The 22,501-nt window shown below is 43.8% G+C and overlaps 1 protein-coding gene across 2 annotated transcripts in view; it reads left to right on the top strand.

Moving 5' to 3' along the window:
• EGLN3 (egl-9 family hypoxia inducible factor 3) overlaps positions 1 to 21,835 on the top strand; it is a 29,173-nt gene extending 7,338 nt beyond the window's left edge. For both annotated transcript variants that reach the window (XM_040620821.1, XM_008710423.2), the window contains exons 2-5: positions 15,291 to 15,410; positions 16,994 to 17,130; positions 18,860 to 18,933; positions 20,160 to 21,835. In XM_040620821.1, coding sequence (XP_040476755.1) covers positions 15,291 to 15,410; positions 16,994 to 17,130; positions 18,860 to 18,933; positions 20,160 to 20,191 — 363 coding nt within the window. In that variant the 3' untranslated portion in view covers positions 20,192 to 21,835. The remainder of the gene's footprint in view (positions 1 to 15,290; positions 15,411 to 16,993; positions 17,131 to 18,859; positions 18,934 to 20,159) is intronic.
• The last annotated feature ends 666 nt before the right edge of the window (positions 21,836 to 22,501 follow it).

Genomic DNA, 22,501 nt, shown 5'->3' with positions numbered 1-22,501 from the left:
ACCATACCTTATCTGCTTGCAGTGAAGTGGCAGATCAACAGGTATCAGTTTAATTTATTTATTCACTAATAATTAAATGCCTTGCACTGCAGTGGACCTGTACACGGACAGGCAAAGGGAGGTGGAAAGCGATTATAAAACTACCTAAAGAAGAAGTATGCTGAAAACAGAGTGGGGTGAGATAGTTGTCACCAACTTTGCTTTCCTTTTTTCTGGTTAAACAGTCCCCTTGTACAATGATTTGTCATGTTTGTTTTCTCTTTTTTGGGCTTTCAGCAATTTCTCTGTTTACTTAAAATGAGAAGTGACCAAAATATACTTAAAATAAGTGACCAAAAATACACAGACCTTTAATAACACAGGTCTTTAGAGCTAGAGAGGTATGGGAAATCACACCCATCAAGCCCGTCAATCACTCAGCAGGTAAGGTGTTTTTATATTTGGAGAGATGAGGTCTTACGCAAGCCTTCGAGAAGGGATTGGGGTGTGTCTTGGGCCTGAGCAAAGGAAGGTGCTTTAGAGAGGGGCTTGCTTCCTGAGTCAGACTAGGAGACAGGGTCTTTCAGTTAATTCAACCACATCAGCATGTGATTTGGGAATTTTGAATGTAGTGATGACTTAAGATTGATAAACACCCTTAGGTGGAATTAAGTGCATTCGACTTTTGGGTGTCATGAATTATTTTCCTTTCTGACCTTGCTCAGCTCAAGCAAAATTTGTAAATTCCTTCCTGTATCCTGACTCTGGCTAGAAAAATTTCAAATTTGTAAATAACAAGCAGCCTTGCATGTTACAACTCCGTTCTGAAAACATACCATGTATGGAAGATTTTTCTGCTGAAGCTCAAAGGTGGGGTGGAGTTTAACCCATAACAAGCAGAGCACGTATGAGAAGCATCTCCTAGCACCCCAGTATTGTGCCCTTCAGGATAAAACGTGGAGGACCTTGCCTGTGGGCCACGTTTACTCAGTTTGGCAAGACCTCTGCCTCTGACACACCTTTGTGGCCTTGGGTACATTAAGTGACATTTTGACCCAAGTCTATTGAGCACCCAGGAAGCAGCTTGCAGGTTAGCACTATGGAGAAGGTTATTCATTCTTTGTTAATTATTACAGCAACAGATTTGACCGTTCTTTGTAGTATCACTTTGTAGTTAACTAATATTGCTCTAAGAAATGGGTGTCATTTTTCTCTAGTGTTTGTCAAATGCTGACGTTCTGACGGTAATGATAGTTCAGATGTATTCTGCTGGGCTCCTGCCAGGGGTGCCCAGCGGGTAGTGGAATCCAGAGGCACTGGAATTGTAAATGCGACAGACAAATCATTTTATGATGCCAGACTAAGGAATTCGGTTTTGGCAGGTGGCCAGGAGCCGTTGATTTGGCTCTGATTCAGAGCCATGTGTCTGTTTGCCAAGCGAGATTAGTTAGCTTGGTTCATTATACATAGAATTTATACCCCGTTTCCCTCAATTATTTCAATCTTAAACCAGGGTGGCACTTACCTTAATTTTGTATCTTCTTTTGATTCTCAATCAAAAATGGGTGGGTTACATTCCTATTCTTGGTGTGGTGAGCTGGGAGTGACTGAGGGTTATATTTTTCACCCCCTCCCCCAACTCGATCCCAGCCTTACGGACATGGGGGTGTATGGACATGGGGATGTACAGTCGGATAATGCAGGCTTTCAGATCTTGGACTGGATGCATTTGGTACCTCCTCAGTGAGTGTCCCTCAAGTTCTGTGCCATGTTAATACCTCCTTATTAGGCCATTCCAGTTTTTTATCCTTCAGGAGACAGAGTTATCAGTGTTTCTCAAGTTCTGGAAAAAATGTGCCTATTTTATACTAAATATTATTTTTCCTTCCAAAATGAGGCCAAAATGCTATTACCATATTAAAAAAAGCTCCAAGATGGAAAGGATCAAAGAATATGATGGGAGTCTTGGTTATTTTTTCACTGGGAAGAAAACAAAATGACAAACTCAAGTCCAGGTGTCAGTGACATCTATTTTTGGCTCTGCTGGGGGAGCGTGAAGTTGTTTGGAAGTATTCAGGATAATACTCTTCAGAGCATTGCTTGGAGGTAGTAAGGACATACGGTTTGAATTAGTCCGAACTTCTTTGCTTGCTCTGTGTTCTCCAGACAAAGCATAGAACGAAGATTCTGCCTGTGCCCCTCCTTCCACGCCCCCTCCACTTTCTCCCCATCTTTCTAGTTAAACCTGAGGGACTGTTACTCTGAGAGCTCTGTACCCCACACAGAACTGACAGTTATTTTTGTGTGTGTGCTTTTGGGCTTTTTTGGATGGCTTCTTTTGGATTCATACTGTTTTGCAGGTTAATTGGAATGACTGGAATGGGTGGATAAACAAAACCTTTTTATTTATCTTTTATTCTTAATTTTAATTATTAAATTATTTCTTTTAAGATTTTATTTTTTTAGGACTCTCTACACCCAGTGTGGGGCTCACACTCACAACCCCAAGATCAAGAGTCCCATGCTCTACCCACTGAGCCAGCCAGACGTCCCTAAATAAAACCTTTTTAAAGCACAGAATATCGAATATTCAGGAAGGAACATGTAATATTATTGGTTCAGATTTGGCCTATTTTGGGACTCTTTTGGATTTTTGTTTTTGTTTCGTTTTAGGTTCACTGTGGAACCTCAGGTTTTGTCTCTTTTTTTTTTCCCTTTAAATTTTGTTTTGTTTTCATAGTAGGAATCCCTGAGGAGGGAATTATTTTAAAGAGACTTATTTTAACCATAAATCACCTGCATTTGTTTCTTGTTCTCCCTGTGATCCATTTGAATGATTTTGCCAGAATGTAAGTAGTCCAAAACCCAACACTAATCATGTCGTCTCCATGCTTTCATCAAACCCAATGCTCTCATCCCAGTGTCTGCTGTCTGTGCTGCGAACTTCTTACCATGTGGCTTCAGGCCCTCCGTGTCTGAACCCATTTGACCCTTCCACACTTAATCTCCTGCTGGCCCACTTCCTTCCCTCCCGCTCCCTGAAATGCTAGAAGGTGATTTGCCAAGCACACTGAACTTCCCTATTGTCTTCCTCTCTTCAGAATCTTAGTGCCTTCTCCACGCAGCCTTTGCTTCTGCTTCCCAGAGCTCTCTGGGTAGCTCAGTCCGAGCCTCCCTGCTACATACATATGTATCTATATTTACTTACTTACCTTAGCCTCCATTTACTTATAAATTCCTTGAAGGCAGAGACTGTTAAGCTTGATATATACTTTTGGTGCCTTGGAATAGTCTCTTACTATTCACAGGTGCTTGGCTTAACTTCATCTTCAAAAGGAACTTTGATTTCAAAGGATGTCACGGTGTCAAAAAAGCTATAAATATTTTGTTAGGTGAAAAAAAGATTTTGCAGTGTGGCCCCTAATTTGATGTCAAAGTGTTTAAATATTTTATTATATTAACATGCTATGAAGGAGCATCTCAAAGACAAGGCTTTGGCTTTATGAGGTTTCTTTTTCTCAGTTGTGAAATTTTATTCTTGGCCCCAGAAGGTACGCACGTCACGCCTGGGTCCCGGCAGCTCATACAAATGGGTCTGGCGCAGGGAAGCGAGAAAACCGAGGAGCATTGAGCTTACACCCCGGCCTCTGATCCTGGTTCTGGCAAGTGGTGTCTCAGGACCTCCATCTCCACTTCTTCACATGAATGAGATGGATTTTTATTTTTATTTTTATTTTTTTTTAAAGATTTTATTTATTCGACGGAGATAGAGACAGCCAGCGAGAGAGGGAACACAAGCAGGGGGAGTGGGAGAGGAAGAAGCAGGCTCATAGCGGAGGAGCCTGATGTGGGGCTCGATCCCATGACGCCGGGATCACGCCGAGCCGAAGGCAGACGCTTAACCGCTGTGCCACCCAGGCGCCCCGGATTTTTATTTTTATATTTTAATTTAATTTATTTGGTACCTACCACTAGGCCCTAGGATGGGCATTTTACATTTTAGTTCATCTCGCTGTGATCTTGGGCAAGTCCGTTTTCTGAGCCTTGCTTTCCTCATCTGTACCATGGATACAATATTTATCCATCTCCGGGATAATAGGGAATTAAGTGAAAATTGAGACTGACTTTCCATCTGAGAGGGCAAATAGGTGCTCTCAGTGCTTCATACTTGGTTCCGAAGAGACTCCCACCAGCGCTCACGCTCCAGCGCTGACACGACAGTAATCCTCAGCGATGCTGCGTTGCAACTGGAATGTGTCCTGCCAGCTTTAGGAGTCACACGGCCACGCCTGTGCCAGAAACTGCCTGAGGAATTCCTCTCCCTTGCCGCCGTACCCACCGCCTCTCCGTCTACCCGCCACCCTCCCCAAAGTCTCCAGCGCGGTTGACTGATTACTGTCTTTTATCATCTAGGGTGAGGCGTTGCGCAAAGTAGCAACAGAATAGCCATGGTTCTCAAAGTGGGGTTATTGAACCAGCGGCATCAGCGTTGTCTAGAAACTTGCCGTAAGGGCAGGTTCTTGTGCCTCTCCCCAAACCCCATGAATCGGAAGCTCGGAGTCTTCCAGGTGATTCTCACACATGCTGAAGTTTGAGAAACCCCGAGTAAAATGAAAAAGAGGAGGCTAAACAAGGGTGGTGCTGTATCTTCCCACACTTCCTCAGTTAGCAAGAAAATCAGAGTGCAGTCGTTTGCTCAGATCTGAGTTTCTTCATTGCTAATACGAGAACATACAAGCATGTGAAGTTTTTTGGGAGATTTTTGAGAAAAACCTACCACCTGTTAACGTGTTAAGACATTTGTATAAGGAAGCTTGAATTTTCTAGAGCCAGAATTGGAACGCAGTTGGGAACCGACCCGCTCCCGTTCACGTTAAATGGAGGGGGAAGGAAGAATCTTTGTTAATGACTGGAGGGTGTTGCCGCCCTCCACGTGCCCAACAGTCTCGCAAGCACGTGAGCTGAGGGCACCGGGAGGAAGGGGACAGGAGCCTCGTGATTTTGGATGAGCATGAACCGGAAGCGCAGCCTGCTTTGGTTATGTGCTATCATGTGCTCCCTGTGAATCCCACACAGAAGCCTAAGGTGGTCTCTGGCCTCCCGGGTCGGATGGCTGCCCACTAGGAGACCTGAGAAGGCGGAGATGAGGAGCCCTTTGAGGGTGGGGAGCAACGCTGACAACCAAATCCAGCTCAACGGGAGTCAGTGATAGGACCTGGAGAAGGGTGGAGAGTAGCTGCTGCTTGGCCTTTTCTGACTTCTGCATGGAGGCCTTTGATTTTTCAGTTTAAGGTTTGAGTCTGTATTTGATAAGCCAGGAGAGGCATCTGAGAATCAGCCTTGTTGCTTGATCTTGGAGTTGAAGTGGTTGCTCTGGAAATAAGAGGACGTGTTTTCAGTTCACAGATGCTTCCTGGTATTTTAGAAACAGTGTTTAGTGGTGGAAAGACCACGTTAGTTCTATAACGTTCCATGAGTTACTTTGGGTCACCCTCTGTTTGTAAAATGGGGCTTTGTATATATCTTGGAAGAGCATGGGACACCTACATTAATGATCCCTGTCCCCCAAATTCAGAGCCTGCCACTCCTTTATTTCTAGTCCCCTTGCTGCTCCCCAAAATAGTTTATGCTTTGCTCTTAGAGGAGACTTTTACTTTCTACTCCTCTAAGTTACCCTTCTGGATCTCACCCCTCCTCTCAGCCTCAGTGGGTCTGTATCCAGGGTATTCTAGTTAACGTGATTTTTAGAACGTTCTGTATACAGTGAATTCCAGTTAACACGGTCCTCCTGGCCTTGTCTCCTGAGCAAGCTTTGCGCGTGAGTAAGGACAATTTATCTCATCTCTGGCATTCCTTTGCGTTTACCAGGTGCTGGTCTGTTTACAAAAACACTTTGTATTTCCTTGACATTTTTTTCTTCATCGGTCATTTATCTTCTGACTTTGAAATGAGTGTGAAAACCTTGGCTGGTGTTGACCTGAGCTAACAAGGAAAGATCCCGAGGCGCCGACTTCCTCCCATAGAACCTGGGCCTGGGAAGAGCAGCCTGGGGATGACCTGGGCTAATTGTTGAGCGATTGCATCCAAAGCAGATGTGGGCTGCGCTGGGGCTGCGGAGCGTTCAGAGAGGAGAGAGTCTGCCCTGCAGCGGGAGTATCTGAAGCAAAGACCGTGTGGACGGCTGGTCCTTTTTGCCAGGACTGAGTCAGTCCCCTTTGCCCTGTGCTTTTTCTTAACTGCCCTTCCCCCTCCACCAGCACCTTGGAGCTTTCTGTCACAGACTTAATACCAAGCACTTCTTTTTCATATTTTTGTCTTTTTTTTTTTTTTTTTGCACTTTATAGTTTTCTACGATTATGGAAAGGGTGCTAGGCAAGGGTGAGAGGGATTCAAATACTTCAAGTAGAACTGAAGATCTCCGTTCCCCCCAAAGTGGATGACTTGGTTCATGTTAGACATTAGGTCAGCAGTGCTGACGAAGCGTGGCGTGATGATGGAGGCGTCACACTCTGTAGCGAGACTAACTGGGTTCGAGAAGGCAAGGGACCGAACCGCCTGGTGCCTCAGTTTCCCCATCTGTAAAATGGATATAAGGATGGCTCCTGCCTTATGGGGATATTTATGAATATTGAATGTGGGAATATTCATGAATCCCCTAGAACAGTGTCAGGCGCGTAGTAAAGCACTATACAAATATTTGTTCAGTAAACCAATGCGTCTCCTGAATGTCACAAGTTCTAATTCCAACTGATTTTGTGTGTGTCATGTCTTTCATTGAACAGTTATATTTTTCCAGGCGCTGAAGGGCACATGTAAATATACGATCTGGCTTCCTAGAAAGTTTTCTGACTTTATTTTTTCCAGCATAGTTGCAGTGTCCCTAGGGAATTGCAGGTAAAGTGTTTGCCTGGTTTTTCTTAGCTTAAGAAGATTGTCTCAAGGCGTTTTTCATGATGTGTTTTGACTGGTAACTTTTTTTTTTATTACCCATTTATAAAATCTTGTCTTAACCAATTATATTTGAGTTATGGATTCCCTTTACATGTTTGAGGATTCATGGCAGATGAGAATTTAAGGACAACCACACTTAATTTTCTGACAGTCCTGCAACCACAAACATTCTTGTTTTTCTCTTACGCTCAGAACCTTTCTGAGAGCTGCAGGTCAAGTTTTGTTTTTCTGATAAGACTATTTCTCACATTAAAAGAAGTTAAATATTGTGAGTCCCTACCCCCATATTGCCTTAAGGATTACTCATGAATTTGTTTTTCTATACAAAGAAGATACCTTGGAGGTTGTGGGGGGGTTTAATGAATTCTCCTGAGAACTTGTGAGCAGGGAGACTCCGGGCAGATGGCTGCTGCTCATCTTCCCCACCATCAGGAAATGAAATGGGATGGTATGTGGAAAGCGCCTCCCCAAAGTGCCACCTGGCTACCTAGGTCCTCAGGAAACAGCAGCTGTTACAATATAGAGAAAGGCCTCGGAAAGGATATGGTTAAACGCCTCTCTTAATGTCCTTCACCCTGAGTCTGGCTGACTTTTGCTGATTTCATAAGTGCAAGGAAGCCCTTATTCAAAACATTTCTCTGGTGACTCGGGTAGCGCTGGGGGAGGGCCGCCCTGTGCCGGTTCCCTCCGCAGTCTGCCCTGCGGTGTGCTCGGGTGTGGGCTGGCTGCCACCCTCACGCAGCGCACGTAGCCCTGTCACTCAGCCATCACCCTGCTGGCCGGGAGCCAGGCCTCCGGGGGAAGGGCCGCCTTTCCAAACCCAAACAGCCTGTATTGATATGTCGATGTTCCCCGGCCTGTTTACTGTGCTTAATTGCAGAGCTCTGGCTGAATCCTCTCCAAGGAAAGGAATTAACCACAATTCAGAAAGGAATGACAATAGTTTCTTAAATTCTTGGCCTCACAGAGTTTCAATGGCTTCTCCAGGGAGGGTGATTCACTCAAGTTCATGCACGAAGTGCAGGATTCCCTGGAACAGAATCTTGATCTAGTGCAGTCAGACTTTACAGGCCTGTGAACCCCTGTGATTTTATGCAGACCTGTGTGTGCGCGCGCATATTTCTGGGGTGGGGGTGGGAGCCTAACTCTTCAATGAAGAACCCCAAGGGGCTTTGGCATCTGGTAAGACTGCCATCCCCGAGCCAGGAGAAACTAAATCGAAGGTTCGAGTCTGGGTCGTTGGTGGTGTTTGGATGATCCCAGAGCTAGGACCAAATTCACAGTAGAGCAGAACACGGGCACGGATGGAAAAGTCTCCGTGGGGACAGGGTTTCAAGTGAAGACGGTAAATTCCTGCCTTCACAGGCGCGATGCTCTCACCTGACCTGAAAGGGGTGGGTAGACCCACATCACCAGAGCAGCTGAGACTGAGTTAGACCTTCTTACTTTTCATTTTCAGAATCACCAAACTCTTGGATTTCAGCAAAATTCATGCACGGGGGGCATGAGGATTATTGCTCTAAATTGAAGGTGAGGTTTTCTGTCGCAGTGCTCTGGGTTCAGGAAGAGGCTTTTTTTTTTTTTTTTTAAAGTAGGCTCCACGACCAGCGTGGAGCCCAATGCGGGGCTGGAACTTAGGACCTTGAGATCAAGATGTGAGCTGAGATCAAGAGCCAGATGCTTTGCTTAATCGACCGAGCCACCCAGGTGCTCCAGGAAGAGGTATTTTTAGTGTGGATTTAGAACATGAGGAAGGCAGACGTGGTCCTCAGTGTAGAAATAGAATTGCAGAAAACATTTTAAGGAACAACTTGAGGTGTGTTGGAAGGATTACTTACCTTGCAGCTGTATTTAACTGTCTGGTGTTCCCGACTGCCCTGATTTGTCCGGTCAGATACTGAAACTTTGGAAAGGGGAACATGGTAATTGGCCAAGGCTCCCGTTATTGCCCACCAAAAGCATATTTCCTATTTTTTCCTCATTTTGTAACATCAGTCTTTTTTTTTTTTTTTAAAGATTTTATTTATTTATTAGACAGAGACGGCCAGCGAGAGAGGGAACACAAGCAGGGGGAGTGGGAGAGGAAGAAGCAGGCTCCCAGCAGAGGAGCCTGATGTGGGGCTCGATCCCAGAACCCCGGGATCACGCCCTGAGCTGAAGGCAGACGCTCAACGACTGCGCCACCCAGGCGCCCCTGTTACATCAGTCTTTAACCAGAAGCAGTAGAAGGAAGGAAATGGCTAGGTTTGCTCTTTACCAACAAGATAGATAACAAGCAAGATGCCAAGATAACTCGTGACCGTTTGCTGTGTCCTCCTTTCTTCTCCAACGTGCCTACATTATCCACAACTAATTTCCTCATGCCGACCTGGATGAAGTTAGAGTGAATGTCAAAGGTTCTAAAGCACTTTTTATGTTTGTGAGCGGTCGAGAGCTTGCTTTTTTTTGTTCAATTTCAGATGAAGGATGGGACTGGCAGCAGTGTGAAATTTGCAGAGTGACATTTTCTGGAAACTCTTGGAGAAAGCTTTGCATAGTTGCCTTTATCTTGTAAAGATGTCTTATGAATATTGTACACTAGGAATTTAATTTAAGTGACAATAGTGGGCCCCACAAGGTATCCTTGAAGATTACATACCTCTGAACAAGGAAGATGGGGAAAGGCTAAAGCAGTAATCCCAGTTTGCTTTCCTTTTCCTCTGGATTTAAGTTCCTTGCCCTTGCAAAGGATTTTTGTAGTTCTCTTCTCTCAGTCCTTGTCAGAGCCAAATGGAAAATCATGGAAAATGACATTTTGGCTTAATTTATCTTTATTCCAGTTTGTCTCTCTAGCCTTTCTAATGGTTTACCTGCATATAGCAGTTCGAATACTTCTAATTTTTGTTTTTCTTTTTAAATAGGAGAACTTCAATTTTAGAGCAAGTGCCTTTATTGCAGTGACTGACAACCCCCCTCCACACCCCGAAATACCAAATGGGACCCCTGCCTCAGTGGGGGCCCCCTTCCTCAGTGAATACAGGACATAAAGTATACAGCCCCAGGGCTGCCGTGCTCACTGTCCCCATTAAATATGTGCGCTAAAATATGTGCTGAACTCAAAGCACCCAGAAAAACGACCCTGGGAGGATATAGCCTTCAGCTCCTCAAACCCACAGCTGCCGAGAAAAATTGGCAGGTTTACCGTCTCGGCTGTTGTCACCCAACTATAAATTGGACCCATTTCTAGCCAGAAAATTTGAACTCCACCTTTTCTACTATGATCAGCTGCTTGGCTAGTTTTCCAAGCTAACGAAGGTGCATGATCTCCTGTATTTCTTCTCAAGTCTTTACACATCAAGTTCTCCATGTAGTTAATTGTCTCATGGTGGAGAGAGGAAGGACCCTGTCCAGAGCCGACATGGGGGAAGTACTGGAGGAGGCCCGTGGAATGCGGATGGCGTTGAAGGGTGAGGCTGTGCCTTTGGACAGGAGGCATCTGAGCCAGGCGAAGAGGGGTGGGGGGTGGGGGAGTGCCCACCTGGAGCTCAGGAGCAGTCCTAGAGTAGCTTGACTGCTTAGGGGACCGCAGACAGTGACCTCAGAGTACAGCCTGATGTATTTTTTTACGGCCCTGATTAAAAAATTGGGATAAAAACCGTTCAAGAGAGTTTACATGCAAATCTGGTTTGGTCGCCTGTATCTCTCCTAAAATCTGAAGATTCGGAACACCGGGCCTTCGTTGCAAAGGACAGCAGATTCCCCGGTTGTAGGCAGCAAAGCACACACTCCAGAGCTCCGACACATATATTCCTGATTGGCTTCAACCATTTATGTTACTTGGAAGCGCCAAAAGCTATTTGAGTTTGCCAGTCCTGGATTTGAAGCTACAGAGCACTTAGGTAGAATCCGATCCCTAAAGGGGAGACATTCAGAAGCCCTGGCGGAGGGGACTAGCTCAATATATAGCTAAAGAAACAGTGCTTAGTGTATGCCAGGCCTTGTGCTCAGCATTTTACAGGGATTAACTCCTTTAATCCTCATAAACCCATTTTACCGATGAGAAAAACTGAGGCACGAAGAGGTTAAGTACAGGCTATCCTGTACTTAGGTTGCATTTTATTCAAAGTATGCTTGTGCTCAGGATCATTCATCATTCAAAGCAGATCCTTACAAAGACTGACTGGTATTTCTGTCTAGCAGTTAGAGGGGTCTAGCATTTGGCAGTGGACCAAAATATGGGTTTGAAGGTCACTCAACCAGGTAGCTTTGCAGGTATGCTATTCTTGACACATTTTTTAAAATGGATTCACATCGATTGCAAATTTTACAAATAAAATGAGTTGATTAATATTTTAATTTGCTAAGTTAAATTTTATGTAAAAGGCCACTTTATAACTTGTTTAGGACTAAGTTATAATAGTGAATCTGACTTCAAAGTCATGAGCGATGTGAAGTATGTTTCTATAAAAGTCTAGGTTGTTGATCGTTCTTAGGGAAGTGGTCTAATTGGAGGCTCGATGGGGCAGATGTACCCCCTTCCCACCTGTGGGTCTAAAGTGATCATCACTGCTGAGTGGACAGCGGAAGTGGCCGATGGCACTTTTTGGAAATGGTTTAATACATGCAATCAAGCTGTGGCTGGCTTCGGTCAAGAGCATTCGTGTAGGCATTGGAATGGACATCTTCAACTTTCATTTTTCAGCCTTACCTTTGGGATTGATGAGATACGGTTTCTTATGAAGCCAGCTCAGGGATAACTGCAACAGAACCACTGTTTTCATTTCTACCTGTGGCTTTTGGGGAACAGATTTGGTTACTTAGATTTGGCTGTTAAGAGTCTATGTATCTGTGTGCATCTTCAAAGAATGCATAGACAGTCCCTGCCTGAACGTGGCCACCTAGATGTCTACAGCACCTATCTCTGGTCTAGAGCAAGTCCCTCCGCTCATTTCGTCTTGCCGCAGAGCCCTGGAAAGGCCTCCAGGGGTGGTGGTGGGGGGTGTTGGGGGAGCATGGCGGGGTTGGAGGAGGAAATGGTGAATGCATAAGGGGACATGGGGATTACTTTGCACACCCAAGAACACAACTCTAGGGCTGTATTGTATGTGCTATCATGGGCCACACTAATCTGTTTTTAAACTTCTATAAATTTCAAGTATCAATCCAGTCAGGAAGTTTTGGCAAATAAAGTCTGCAATAAATGAGTCATCCTCCTGGTCAGTGTCCGTGTTACCGCTTGGCATGTTGGTCACACGATAATCCAAGCACTCTGGCCCTGTTCTTACTGTTCTGAAGCATTCTCCGCCTTTATATGTTATAAATCCCTTCCCAGGCTTGATGAGGCTTAGATAGCCCTGCAGTTGAACCGATCCATTTCCGGGGTTTGTTTCTGTCCCGTGCGCACATTGGCACAGAAATGCATGACTGGTTGTTGAAGGGAGCCTTGCTTCTCAGCACATCCTTAGCCTCCTGGTTCTAGACTGTGTCAGAGACCAACAAATAGTTGGGAACGTGCCCAAGCCAAGACCTATCTACTATGGCTCTTGTCCAGAAAACACTGATAAAATTGGCCTATGTAGCTTCGACAGGCCCACTGAGGCCCACAATAATTTCCTTCCATTGTTTCAAACTTAATGCTGTGGCTTCAGAAACCAGGAGAGAGGGTGAGGATTCACTCTAGCCAGAAAAATTCCCTCTGTTTCCCTCCCCTAAGCAATCAGCTACTTTGCTGACACTTCGGAGTTTTGTCCTAATGAGTCCCTGGGAGGTGCTAGCTCTTTTTCTGTGGGTGTGTTTTATAGATGCAGGTATTTGTAAAGGACGTACTATTGTGAGTTCGTACCTATTTTTTCAGGATTTACTGCAAACTGAATTCTGATGCAGACAGGTGCTTCATAATGCCCCGAAGAACCCTGTTGCTCCTTCTGGGGTTGCTGCTTAGCTAGAGTCTCAGACCTTCGGAGGCCCTCCAGCCTATGCCCCTCTGTCTAGAAGAGAAACTAAGCCCGGGATCACACAATTAGTTGCCGAGTGAACCAGATGGCAGGCATCCAGACCACTGACCTTTTCCGCAGAGTAGGGCTGTTTAAGAATATAAGATTATATAGCATTGATGGAGTGCTGCTTCTTTTCAGGGCTTCACAGTGGGGAGAGGCTGAGATGGTAGGGAATCTAGCCTATAATTGTTTGTGGCTTAAGTGACTTTCATTATTGGCTCAGTGGTGGCTCTTATAATCCTAATAGCTGCTTCCAGGGATGAGTTATTCCCTAGTCAGTATAGGTGACTTCATTTATCTCTTCTTCCCAGCCAGGCCCATCATTCCTGCCTGCTACCAATCAGCTTTCTCCAAGCCCTGCTTTGCTTGGTGGTACCATCATTTGTTAAATCTTGATTGCAGTGGCCTCAAAATTCCACTTTCTGGAGGAGGTTCAGGCCAACAGCTCATGTCAGCTCCAAGATATGACATTGCATTGACCTTGTAGATGTTCAAAGGCAGGATATGGGGATTGATAGCCGCGTGAGGGATACGGTGACTTCAGTGTTAAGATCATGTAAAGCCAAGCTACTGTCCAGCCGTATTGTTCCAGAATGCAGTGTGTGTGAAGCTACATGCTTGGTTCATGTCTTCATGCTACTGCTGGGAGTGACTTGGCAGCCACAGCTCTGAAGCTGAATCACTGAGCCGCTGGTGCATGAGTTTGGGCCTCCACCTGACTGACCGTTTTACCAGCGAAACAGCCCTGCCCTTGATGGGAAAATACCAACTGGATCACTACATGTTCGTTTGAAGATTGGTTTTTAGAATGACATAAATCTTGGGGTGCCTGGGTGGCTCAGTCAGTTACGTGTCTGCCTTCGGCTGAGGTCATGATCCTGGAGTCCTGGGATCGAGCCCCGCATCGGGCTCTCGCTTGGCAGGGGAATATGCTTCTCCCTCTCCCTGTTCATGCTCTCTCTCTTTCACTCTCTCTCTCAAATAAATAAATAAAATCTTAGAAAAAATTAAAAAATGACAGAAATCTTGGAGCGCCTGGGTGGTTTAGTCAGTTAAGCATCTGACTCTTGATTTTGGTTCAGGTCGTGATCTTGGGGTCCTGGGATCAAGCCTCCCGTCGTGCTGCATGCTCAGCACGGAGTCTGCTTGAGATTCTCTCTTTCCTTCTGCTCCTCCCCCCAACTTGTGCTCTCTCTCTCAAATAAGTAAATCCTTAAAATGAAATGACAGAAACCTCTATTGATCTAGGTAGAATGTAAACTTACCCTTTAGAGGACAGAGCCATTTGCTAATTTTTTCACTTAATGAGATTTTAAACAGACACGTTCCATGTGGCAGGCACTGGGGTAGGCACTAAGAATGCATCAGCCAACAAAATAGGGGAAAGATCCCTTTCCTCATCTTATGTTGCCAATTCCAGTGTCTTCCCTACGTATGTCTCATCCCTATGAAAATATTTTAGAGATAAGACAGTGTCCTGTGAAGAGAACTAGCTTTTGCGCTTTGCCCATTGTTTTCTACTCGTTGCTCTAATTTTCCCATGGAACAGTTAGAGGTTCGGGACCGGGTTAGTAATAATTCTCTAAGAGTAATTTTTAGTAGGATATGTTTGTATGGCTTTCTGCTCTATTCCTCCACCTGGCTGGTACAGGTGGTGCCTGGGCAAAGGAAGAGAGCTTCAGGTTATTGCCTGATGTGAAAGTTATCAGTGGGAAAGAAGATGAGCATTGAGGGGCGCCTGGGTGGCACAGCGGTTAAAGCGTCTGCCTTCGGCTCAGGGCGTGATCCCAGTGTTCTGGGATCGAGCCCCACATCAGGCTCCTCCGCTATGAGCCTGCTTCTTCCTCTCCCACTCCCCCTGCTTGTGTTCCCTCTCTCGCTGGCTATCTCTATCTCTGTCAAATAAATAATAAAATAAAAATCTTTCAAAAAAAAAAAAAAGAAGATGAGCATTGAGAAACGTACTAAGATGTGTCTGTGGCTTTTTCTATGAATTGGACGTGGTTGTGCTGCCTGTAGTAACAAGTTGGGGCACAGCTTCCTTCCTTCCAACTGACCTTTCCCTCTTCTTTCCGTCTTAAGCATTTTATTCAGCAAGTCTGATCTTTTCCTCCTTTGTGATCGGTTCCTATCTCTTTGTCAATGCAAGGATCTTTAGCCAGTGTTCTAAGACAGCGGGTGATTTGGTGATTCCGGAGCACTTATTATACCAGGCATAATCCCTAACCTCCATTACCTACTGAGTCTGATTTTGTGGGTCTAGGATGGGACCCCAGAACCTGCTTTTTCAAAGAGGAGGATTGGAGAACAGTAGGGTGTCCTCACGATGATGTAGCTGGGTTACTGCCTGAAATGTTTACCAGCTTTCTTGGGATTTCTCCATAGGCAATGGTGGCTTGCTACCCAGGAAATGGGACGGGTTATGTTCGACACGTGGACAACCCCAACGGCGATGGCCGCTGCATCACCTGCATCTACTATCTGAACAAGAATTGGGACGCCAAGGTACTCTGGGAAAAAGGGAGTAGAATGCGGGCTAGAAACTCTGGGGAAGGAATGCGGATGACCTAGAGGAGGGTTTGGAATTTGTAGTTCCCATGGATGAATCTTTTCTACGTCACCATTTCCTTTTTGTCTCCTACTGTGGTGTTAGTACTTAATTTGACCAGATGAAAATAATGGATATGAAGTTAATCTGGCAGGGGGGGAGGGGAGGGCGCTGTAGGAAGGGTCATTACCAGGAAGGGTGGTTGATAAAGAGAAGGTAATTTACTATTTTAGGAATGGGGATCAATTTTTTTTTTTCGGTCTAATCCAGAGCTGATAGGACTTTCAGTGCGCAGTGAGATATATATTTCTTCCTTCCAGCAGCGACATTGAGAGAATTCCACAAAAATAGAACTAACTGTAGGATATAAAACCGGCCCCAAGCGAGGTTTCCCACACAGTCCTCTCGGAGTGATATGTCTCATTGGTGGCCGCCTGCCATGGCTCACCATGGTTTGTGAATGTCAAAGGCTTTCTGGCTTATTTCTGTATTTTTGAACATATAGATAGATAGAGATATGAAGTCTGGTTCCACGCTTACAGACATTTGTCTGGAATTTGTATGCTTTCTGAAACTTAAGGATGATTGAGGAGTCTGAGAAGTCAGAGAACTTTTCAAGCTCATTTGGCTTTTGAACCTTCTACTTCTCCATTTCCTGTTCATTGGGGCAGAAACTGGTCATCCTAAAGCATAAGGATGTTTTATCTTGCATCAGGGAAACAAAACCTGGGAAACCAGTGAGTCAGATGTCTCTTCTCCCTATTTGGTAACATGACTGGATACATCCCTTAGTTGTCTATTAAAATCTTGAAAGGTAGTGTTATAGGCAAGAGAGTAAAGTTATCAGGTCAGTGATAATAAATCACGAAGTATGAAATCATGCAACAAATATTTGCGTGCCTGTTAATGCCAGGCATTGTGCTGTGCGGAGACGTTGATGTGTGAGGCCTGGATTCTACCTTGATATGGTTATCCCAGCAGGAGATTTGGGGGTACATATTTTTAAAAAGAAATCCAAGGAAGAGGGTGATGCATGTACTAAAAAGTGTAGATAAGGCAGTCTGAGTTCAGAAAAAAGAACATGTAACTTCCAGCTGATGTGATCACAGAGGAGCTGAAGGAGTTCAAAACAAAGCTGTAAATCCTAATTGAAGGGGATGCTATGTGTGATGACTAGCCTTGGACGTTCTTAATATTCGACGGAACCCTAGGAAATTGCCCGTGGGTTTTTGTAAGTCAAAAACAGTCAGATGTTGACACTTTTGTGCGATCGGACCTAAGAGCATTCCATTTTGTGTCCCTGGGTTTCATGACTGGGGGTAGGAAGGCTTCATTCCGAATGAGGTGGATAAGGAGAAATGACTAGCTAAGTCTGAAATAAGATGAAGTACAAGGTGTAAAGTTGAAGAGAATTTCGGGAGTAATACACACCCGGACGGGAGGCTGGAAGATGGCATTGTTTCCAGATGAGGCAGAAATACCATTGTTAGTTACTTATGTGTGAGGCTAGGAAATAATCCATCTTCTTTGTGGCCTTCAGCTACATGGCGGGGTCCTGCGGATATTTCCAGAAGGGAAATCATTCATAGCAGATGTGGAGCCCATTTTTGACAGACTCTTGTTCTTCTGGTCAGACCGCCGGAACCCACATGAAGTACAGCCTTCCTATGCGACCAGGTAATGGCCGGGGCCATGATTTCCTCCTGAGAAGCTTCTATACAAGACCCAGTTCCCAGAGAATTCCCTCAACTTGTGTCCTGTGCATAGGAGGGACGCACCACACCCCAAAGCTGATAGCAAACCTGTTTGGAGGCGATCACAGTTAAAGGGTTCTTTACAAAACCTAATGTCAGTTGGAACTATTAACAAATTGTTTTCCATTTGGTGAGCGTAGTGGATTCCGGATCTCCCGTAGTGTTTTTCTCTTCTTCCTTTGCCACTCCTCCCTTAAACAAATCTAACGTTGAAACAGGTAGCCCTAGAGAATGTTGGCTCTCACATGTCAAGAATTCTGATGGTTGACTCTGGATGAATTTACAAGTTGCCTATTGCAGACAGAGAGAGCAACTTGAGAAAAGAGAGAGGAATTGGTTCTGACTTCTTTTCCTTTTTACCCTTTCTTTCCCTTAAAATTGGTCTGGGCCCACGTGCCCATCATGTCCCAGTAATGGGATTTTTAAAAGCCCCTTCTTTAGTTCAAGCATGAGAAGATTTTCAGAGTAACTCAACAATTAAACTTGTTTAGTATTAATCTAGAAACTCTTGATGTAATCTTAATTTTGGAATATGCCTCGCATTCCCTTTGTTTTATGGCCCAAACCAGGTGGTGGCCCGGTGCTGTGAGGGTGCAGCTTGACCTGGGAATTGCAGTTGGGGGCAGGGGGAGAGAACATCGGTAGGATAATGACCGAACCTTAACGAGCCTAATTAAATTAGAATCACATGTGTGAAGTATTTAAGATTTATAGGTGTTCCCCTCCAGAAATCATAGATCTGAGCCCCACACAGAGTTGCATATTAAATGTCAAATTGGAATGTGCCCTTGGTGAACAGGTAACTAATTCTAAGCCCAGAGCCTGGTTGTGGCTTGTTTAATAGGGTACGATAATTGGCCCCTGTCATTTATGCCAGAATTCCCTCGGTGTTCCCCAGTCTCTTGATGACCCAAGTCACAGGAGAAACATTAGCAGATGTTGATGGGAAGCCCTTGAAAAAAATCAAGGGCTATAGAAATTCCAGTAGCTAATAATAATTAGAAAATGAAACTTTTTGAAAACTCATGCATGAAATGATTCCTATTACAGTCTATCCCATAGATGGGATAAAGCAAATTAATGGAAACACAGTAGAAAGCTTGAGGGCATCATTATTCTGTTGCATCTTTGTCTCAGTGTCCAAAACTAAAGAATGCAAGCCAAGAGCTTTAAGTGTCCTGTCATTTAAATAAGTTATTCTTCAAAGCTTTACTCAACTGTCACCTTTTCTCTGTGTTCTTCTCCCCAACACCTTGGGTCCCTCAAGTCTTGAGCAAAATGACTCCCTTCTAGTCCTTTCTAAGATCATCTTGACCTGTTACGTTATTTGTTAAATTGCCTGTCTCCCCTCCCTGTGAGAGCCTGAGCTCCTTGAGAAAGAGGCAGATTTATTCACAAGATCATTTGAATTCCCATTGCTCAGGATAATGCCTGCTGCATACTTGGAATTCCTTACGTGTTTTATTACATTTAAATAGAATGGAAACCAGAGAAGTTTATTTTAAATTTAAATTGGGAAGGGCTTCTAATAATAGGGAAAACTTTAAATGTTGGCTTTACGAATGCCGCTGGTGTGAGGTTTATAGTAAGTATTTTTTATTTTTTGGTAGTATTTTTAAACTTCTTTTCTTATATCTGCTTATCTTTCACAGATATGCTATGACCGTTTGGTACTTTGACGCCGAAGAAAGGGCAGAAGCCAAAAAGAAATTCAGGAATTTAACAAGTAGGTGTTTGAAATTTTTCTGTGACTTTTAATTGGGTCAATCTATGATTTTTATTTAACATTTGTATATATATTCTAACATGTACTTGACCCTTGAACAACGAGGGTGGGTTAGGGGTGCTGACCCTCCCTCATTGAAAATCTGCACATACCTTTTGACTTGCCAACACTTAACTACTAATTGCTTCCTGTTGACAGGAAGCCTTAAACATAAACAGTCAACACACATTTTGTATGTTCTATGTATCATATACCGTATTACAATAACGTAAGCTAGAGAAAAGAATGCTATTAAGAAAATCATTAGGAAGAGAAAATACACTTACACTACTGCGCTGTATTTATTGGAAAAAAATTGGGTGGAAGTGGACCCATACAGTTCAAACTCATATTTCCAGGGTCAGCTGTACTCCGTTCAGTCTTGGCTGTGGCTTAGCTTCATAGGTAATGACATCTTGATGGGCTGAATCCTGAAACCCTGGCCTTAGCTCTGCTGGAGAAATCAGAAAAAATCCAAAGGACCACCCTCCCCCCACCCCCGTGAATGTCCACCGATTGTGTGACAGTAACTACTCAACTTTTTATCACTAACGTTCACCCTTCAAACGTAAGATTTGTCAAACGTAGCATTCGGTTTGCCCCCCCATTTTGGCACATTTCACAGGGGATACGATGGAGCCCAGCTGTAATGGTCGATGTATTACATTGGTGTGACTGTGATTCTCTCTACAAACACTGGGCTCACATAGTACAAACCGAATATGACTTCACGCTGGTCCTGTCCCCTCCAGCCTTAACACCGTTCCTGTCCTGCCTCCAGCTGTAAGGCAGCATTCCCCAAAATATGTCGTATTGAAACACTTATCCTGCTAGTGGTCTTGCCAAGTTGGTCGTGAAAGGTAAATTTCTGGCCTCTATATGTGGGAAATGTTACATACTGTATCCTTCTCTTGAAGAGTCACAGTGGTCGTTGGATATTAAAAGTTCATCTGAGATGGAAATAAAGGTGTACGCAGTGTTGCCTGTTACCCATTTGGACTGTACTCCTATTGAAAAGCAAAGAAAACACATTGTGCTAAGTCCTGTTGGGGGGGCACTGTGCTCAACTTTGTATTATAAGATGGGAAGTTTTCACTGGAGGCTTTTTTGATGCCATTTGTGGCATTAAACTCATCAGATCTGGCTCCTTACCCTCTTTATTAAATTCTTTTCTGTCCCCCACCCAGGGAAAGCTGAATCTGCCCTCACTGAAGACTGACCGTGCTCTGACATCCGCTGGCCTCATTCATTTTAGGAATGGTTCCTGAGGTCTCTTTAAGAGTTGAGATCCAAAGATGGCCTCTTCCATGACTCGGTGACAAGAAGCCCCCCTACTGCTTGCATCATTCACATCCCTGTCTTACGTATGGTACTTTGTGTTTTCTTGCCAAGACTGCATCCACCTTCAGACACTCTCTTTGCCAGATGAACTCATTTGCTAACTCCAGAAATACCTGCAGATGACCTAGCTGGCCAGCGGTTGAACTGATAGATTTGGTAACATTGGCTATCAACGCAAGATCCTGGAAGCATGGGCAAGGGAATGAATCTTACCTGCACTTTATGTACACTTCCTGGTTTGAAAGGAGGAGGTTTGCAAAGAAAAACAAAATGGCGACAGATGTCACCGAGAGGCATCCGTGAAGCCTTAACAGCAGGAAACAGAAATTTGTCTCATCTGAGCAGTTTCCAGATGCTCTTAATCCCGGGCTTTTGGGGTTTTTGGAGAATTATCATGACCTAATGACATTATTACCTCCAGAAAGGGCTGCTGTCACAGTCATCAATTTAGAAGTATCCTGTGGGTGGACACTTTTTTTTTTTTTTCCTGGTCCTACAACGTGGACTTGCTGCCTCTGCCCCATTTTGCTGAAAATAGGGCTTTCTGGTCAAAGATGATCTACCATCTGTTTTTTTATTTTCACTTCTTACTTGGAGAACCTAATTCCCCAGAGGCAAAAACTAGACCTTAATTGTTTGGGTTACTTTGTTGAAATGGAATTTGAATTTCAATCCAAGGGGAAAAGAACCCATCTGGTAGGTAGTTCCGAGGCCACAACCTCTGCATGATAAACCTGTGTGCCTCTTGGACAGTCTGAGATGGCAGTGGGGTTGGGAATGTAGACATTCTCATGTTTCAGTTTTCCTTTTTAATGAGCTCACCCTTGTTTAACAGAATGAGAAAATAACAAAAAATGGGGTGTTGTATTTTAAAAAGGAAATGGAAATAAATCAAAAAAATCCCAGAAAGCTATTTGAGTTTGTCCATGTTTTCTGTCCCTAGTAGCCTTTCTTCAAGAGAATTGATTCTCAGATCCCCTGTGGTTGGCAGTGTGTCCAGAATGATGGAATTCACCAGAAATGTGGAAGGTCCTACTACTGCAGGTTCCACTGCCTCAAAAATTCTGTATTGTGCACCTATTTTATGAAAGTTAGTCTTCCTAGTTTTCAATTCCATTTTCATATTTTTAAATCCCTTTAGTTTCTTGCATACAAATCCCATGAACACGAAAGAGCCAGAAATATATTCTTTTGTCATTTATAGATACATACACTTTCCAAGAAAGAAGCTTGGTTTTTTTTTGTTTTTTTTCCATTTCTGGTTTTGGAAAATTCCCAGATAAGACTTGTCTTCATTCTCACGACTGCCCAATTTTTTTCATAGTGCTTATCACCTTCTAACTTCCTATGTAATTTACTTATTTATTATGTTTATTGTCTTGTATCCTTTCTGCAGAGTGTAAGCACAATGAAGACAGGGATTTTTGTATGTTTTTAATCAACGGAATGTATTCCCAGCACCTAAAATAGTGTCTGGCACATGAAGGGCTCAGTAAATACTTGTTGAATAAATCTGCTCTCCTACCCTAGCGTTTTCATGGTTTGATTCATTTCCTCCATCTTTGGCAAAAAAGGCTTGTTAGAAGTTTTTATACACCTCTCTCTCATTGACTTACAGATTGAGGCTAAGAGTTTTAGAAAGCTTTGGTCATAGTGTCATTCCATGTCTGTTTCCCTGTTGGAATAGGTCTTTAGCCACTATGAATCGGAAAACTGAACAAAGAAAAATTCTGCCCTTGAGTAGCTTGGGACTGTAGGAGGAATATAAGAATAACTTCAGATAGGACAGAGTCCATTCCTCCTTTGGAACAATTTTAAAATACTTCATTAAGAGAGAAGGAGAGAACATTGTTCAGTAGGAATTTTATATCCCATAAGATTGTCACTAAGTTTTTCCCATGGTTATTAATGTCCTGAGGATGCTAGTGACAAGATTTTGAAGGAAGATCATGTCATTCCAATAGTATGTCTTGTATCTTTCACTTGAGTCACTATTTGGACTTGCCAGAAGATCTGACCTCTTGGGCCTTGCTTATTCCTTTCAGACAAAGGTCCTGTAAACTAATAAACTAAATACCAAATCAATTTTTAATGCACTGATTTTTTCTCATGGTTGAATCTGAGCCCTGGAAGATTGAACCCAGAAAATAAAACTGTAATAGTGTCTGTTTTTGCTTCTCTCTTTGAC

Source organism: Ursus maritimus, unplaced genomic scaffold (assembly GCF_017311325.1).
Source record: "Ursus maritimus isolate PB19 unplaced genomic scaffold, ASM1731132v1 scaffold_36, whole genome shotgun sequence".
Lineage (NCBI taxonomy): Eukaryota > Metazoa > Chordata > Mammalia > Carnivora > Ursidae > Ursus > Ursus maritimus.
The sequence above is the reverse complement of the archived record's forward strand: the minus strand, read 5'-3'. Positions and strand labels throughout refer to the sequence as shown.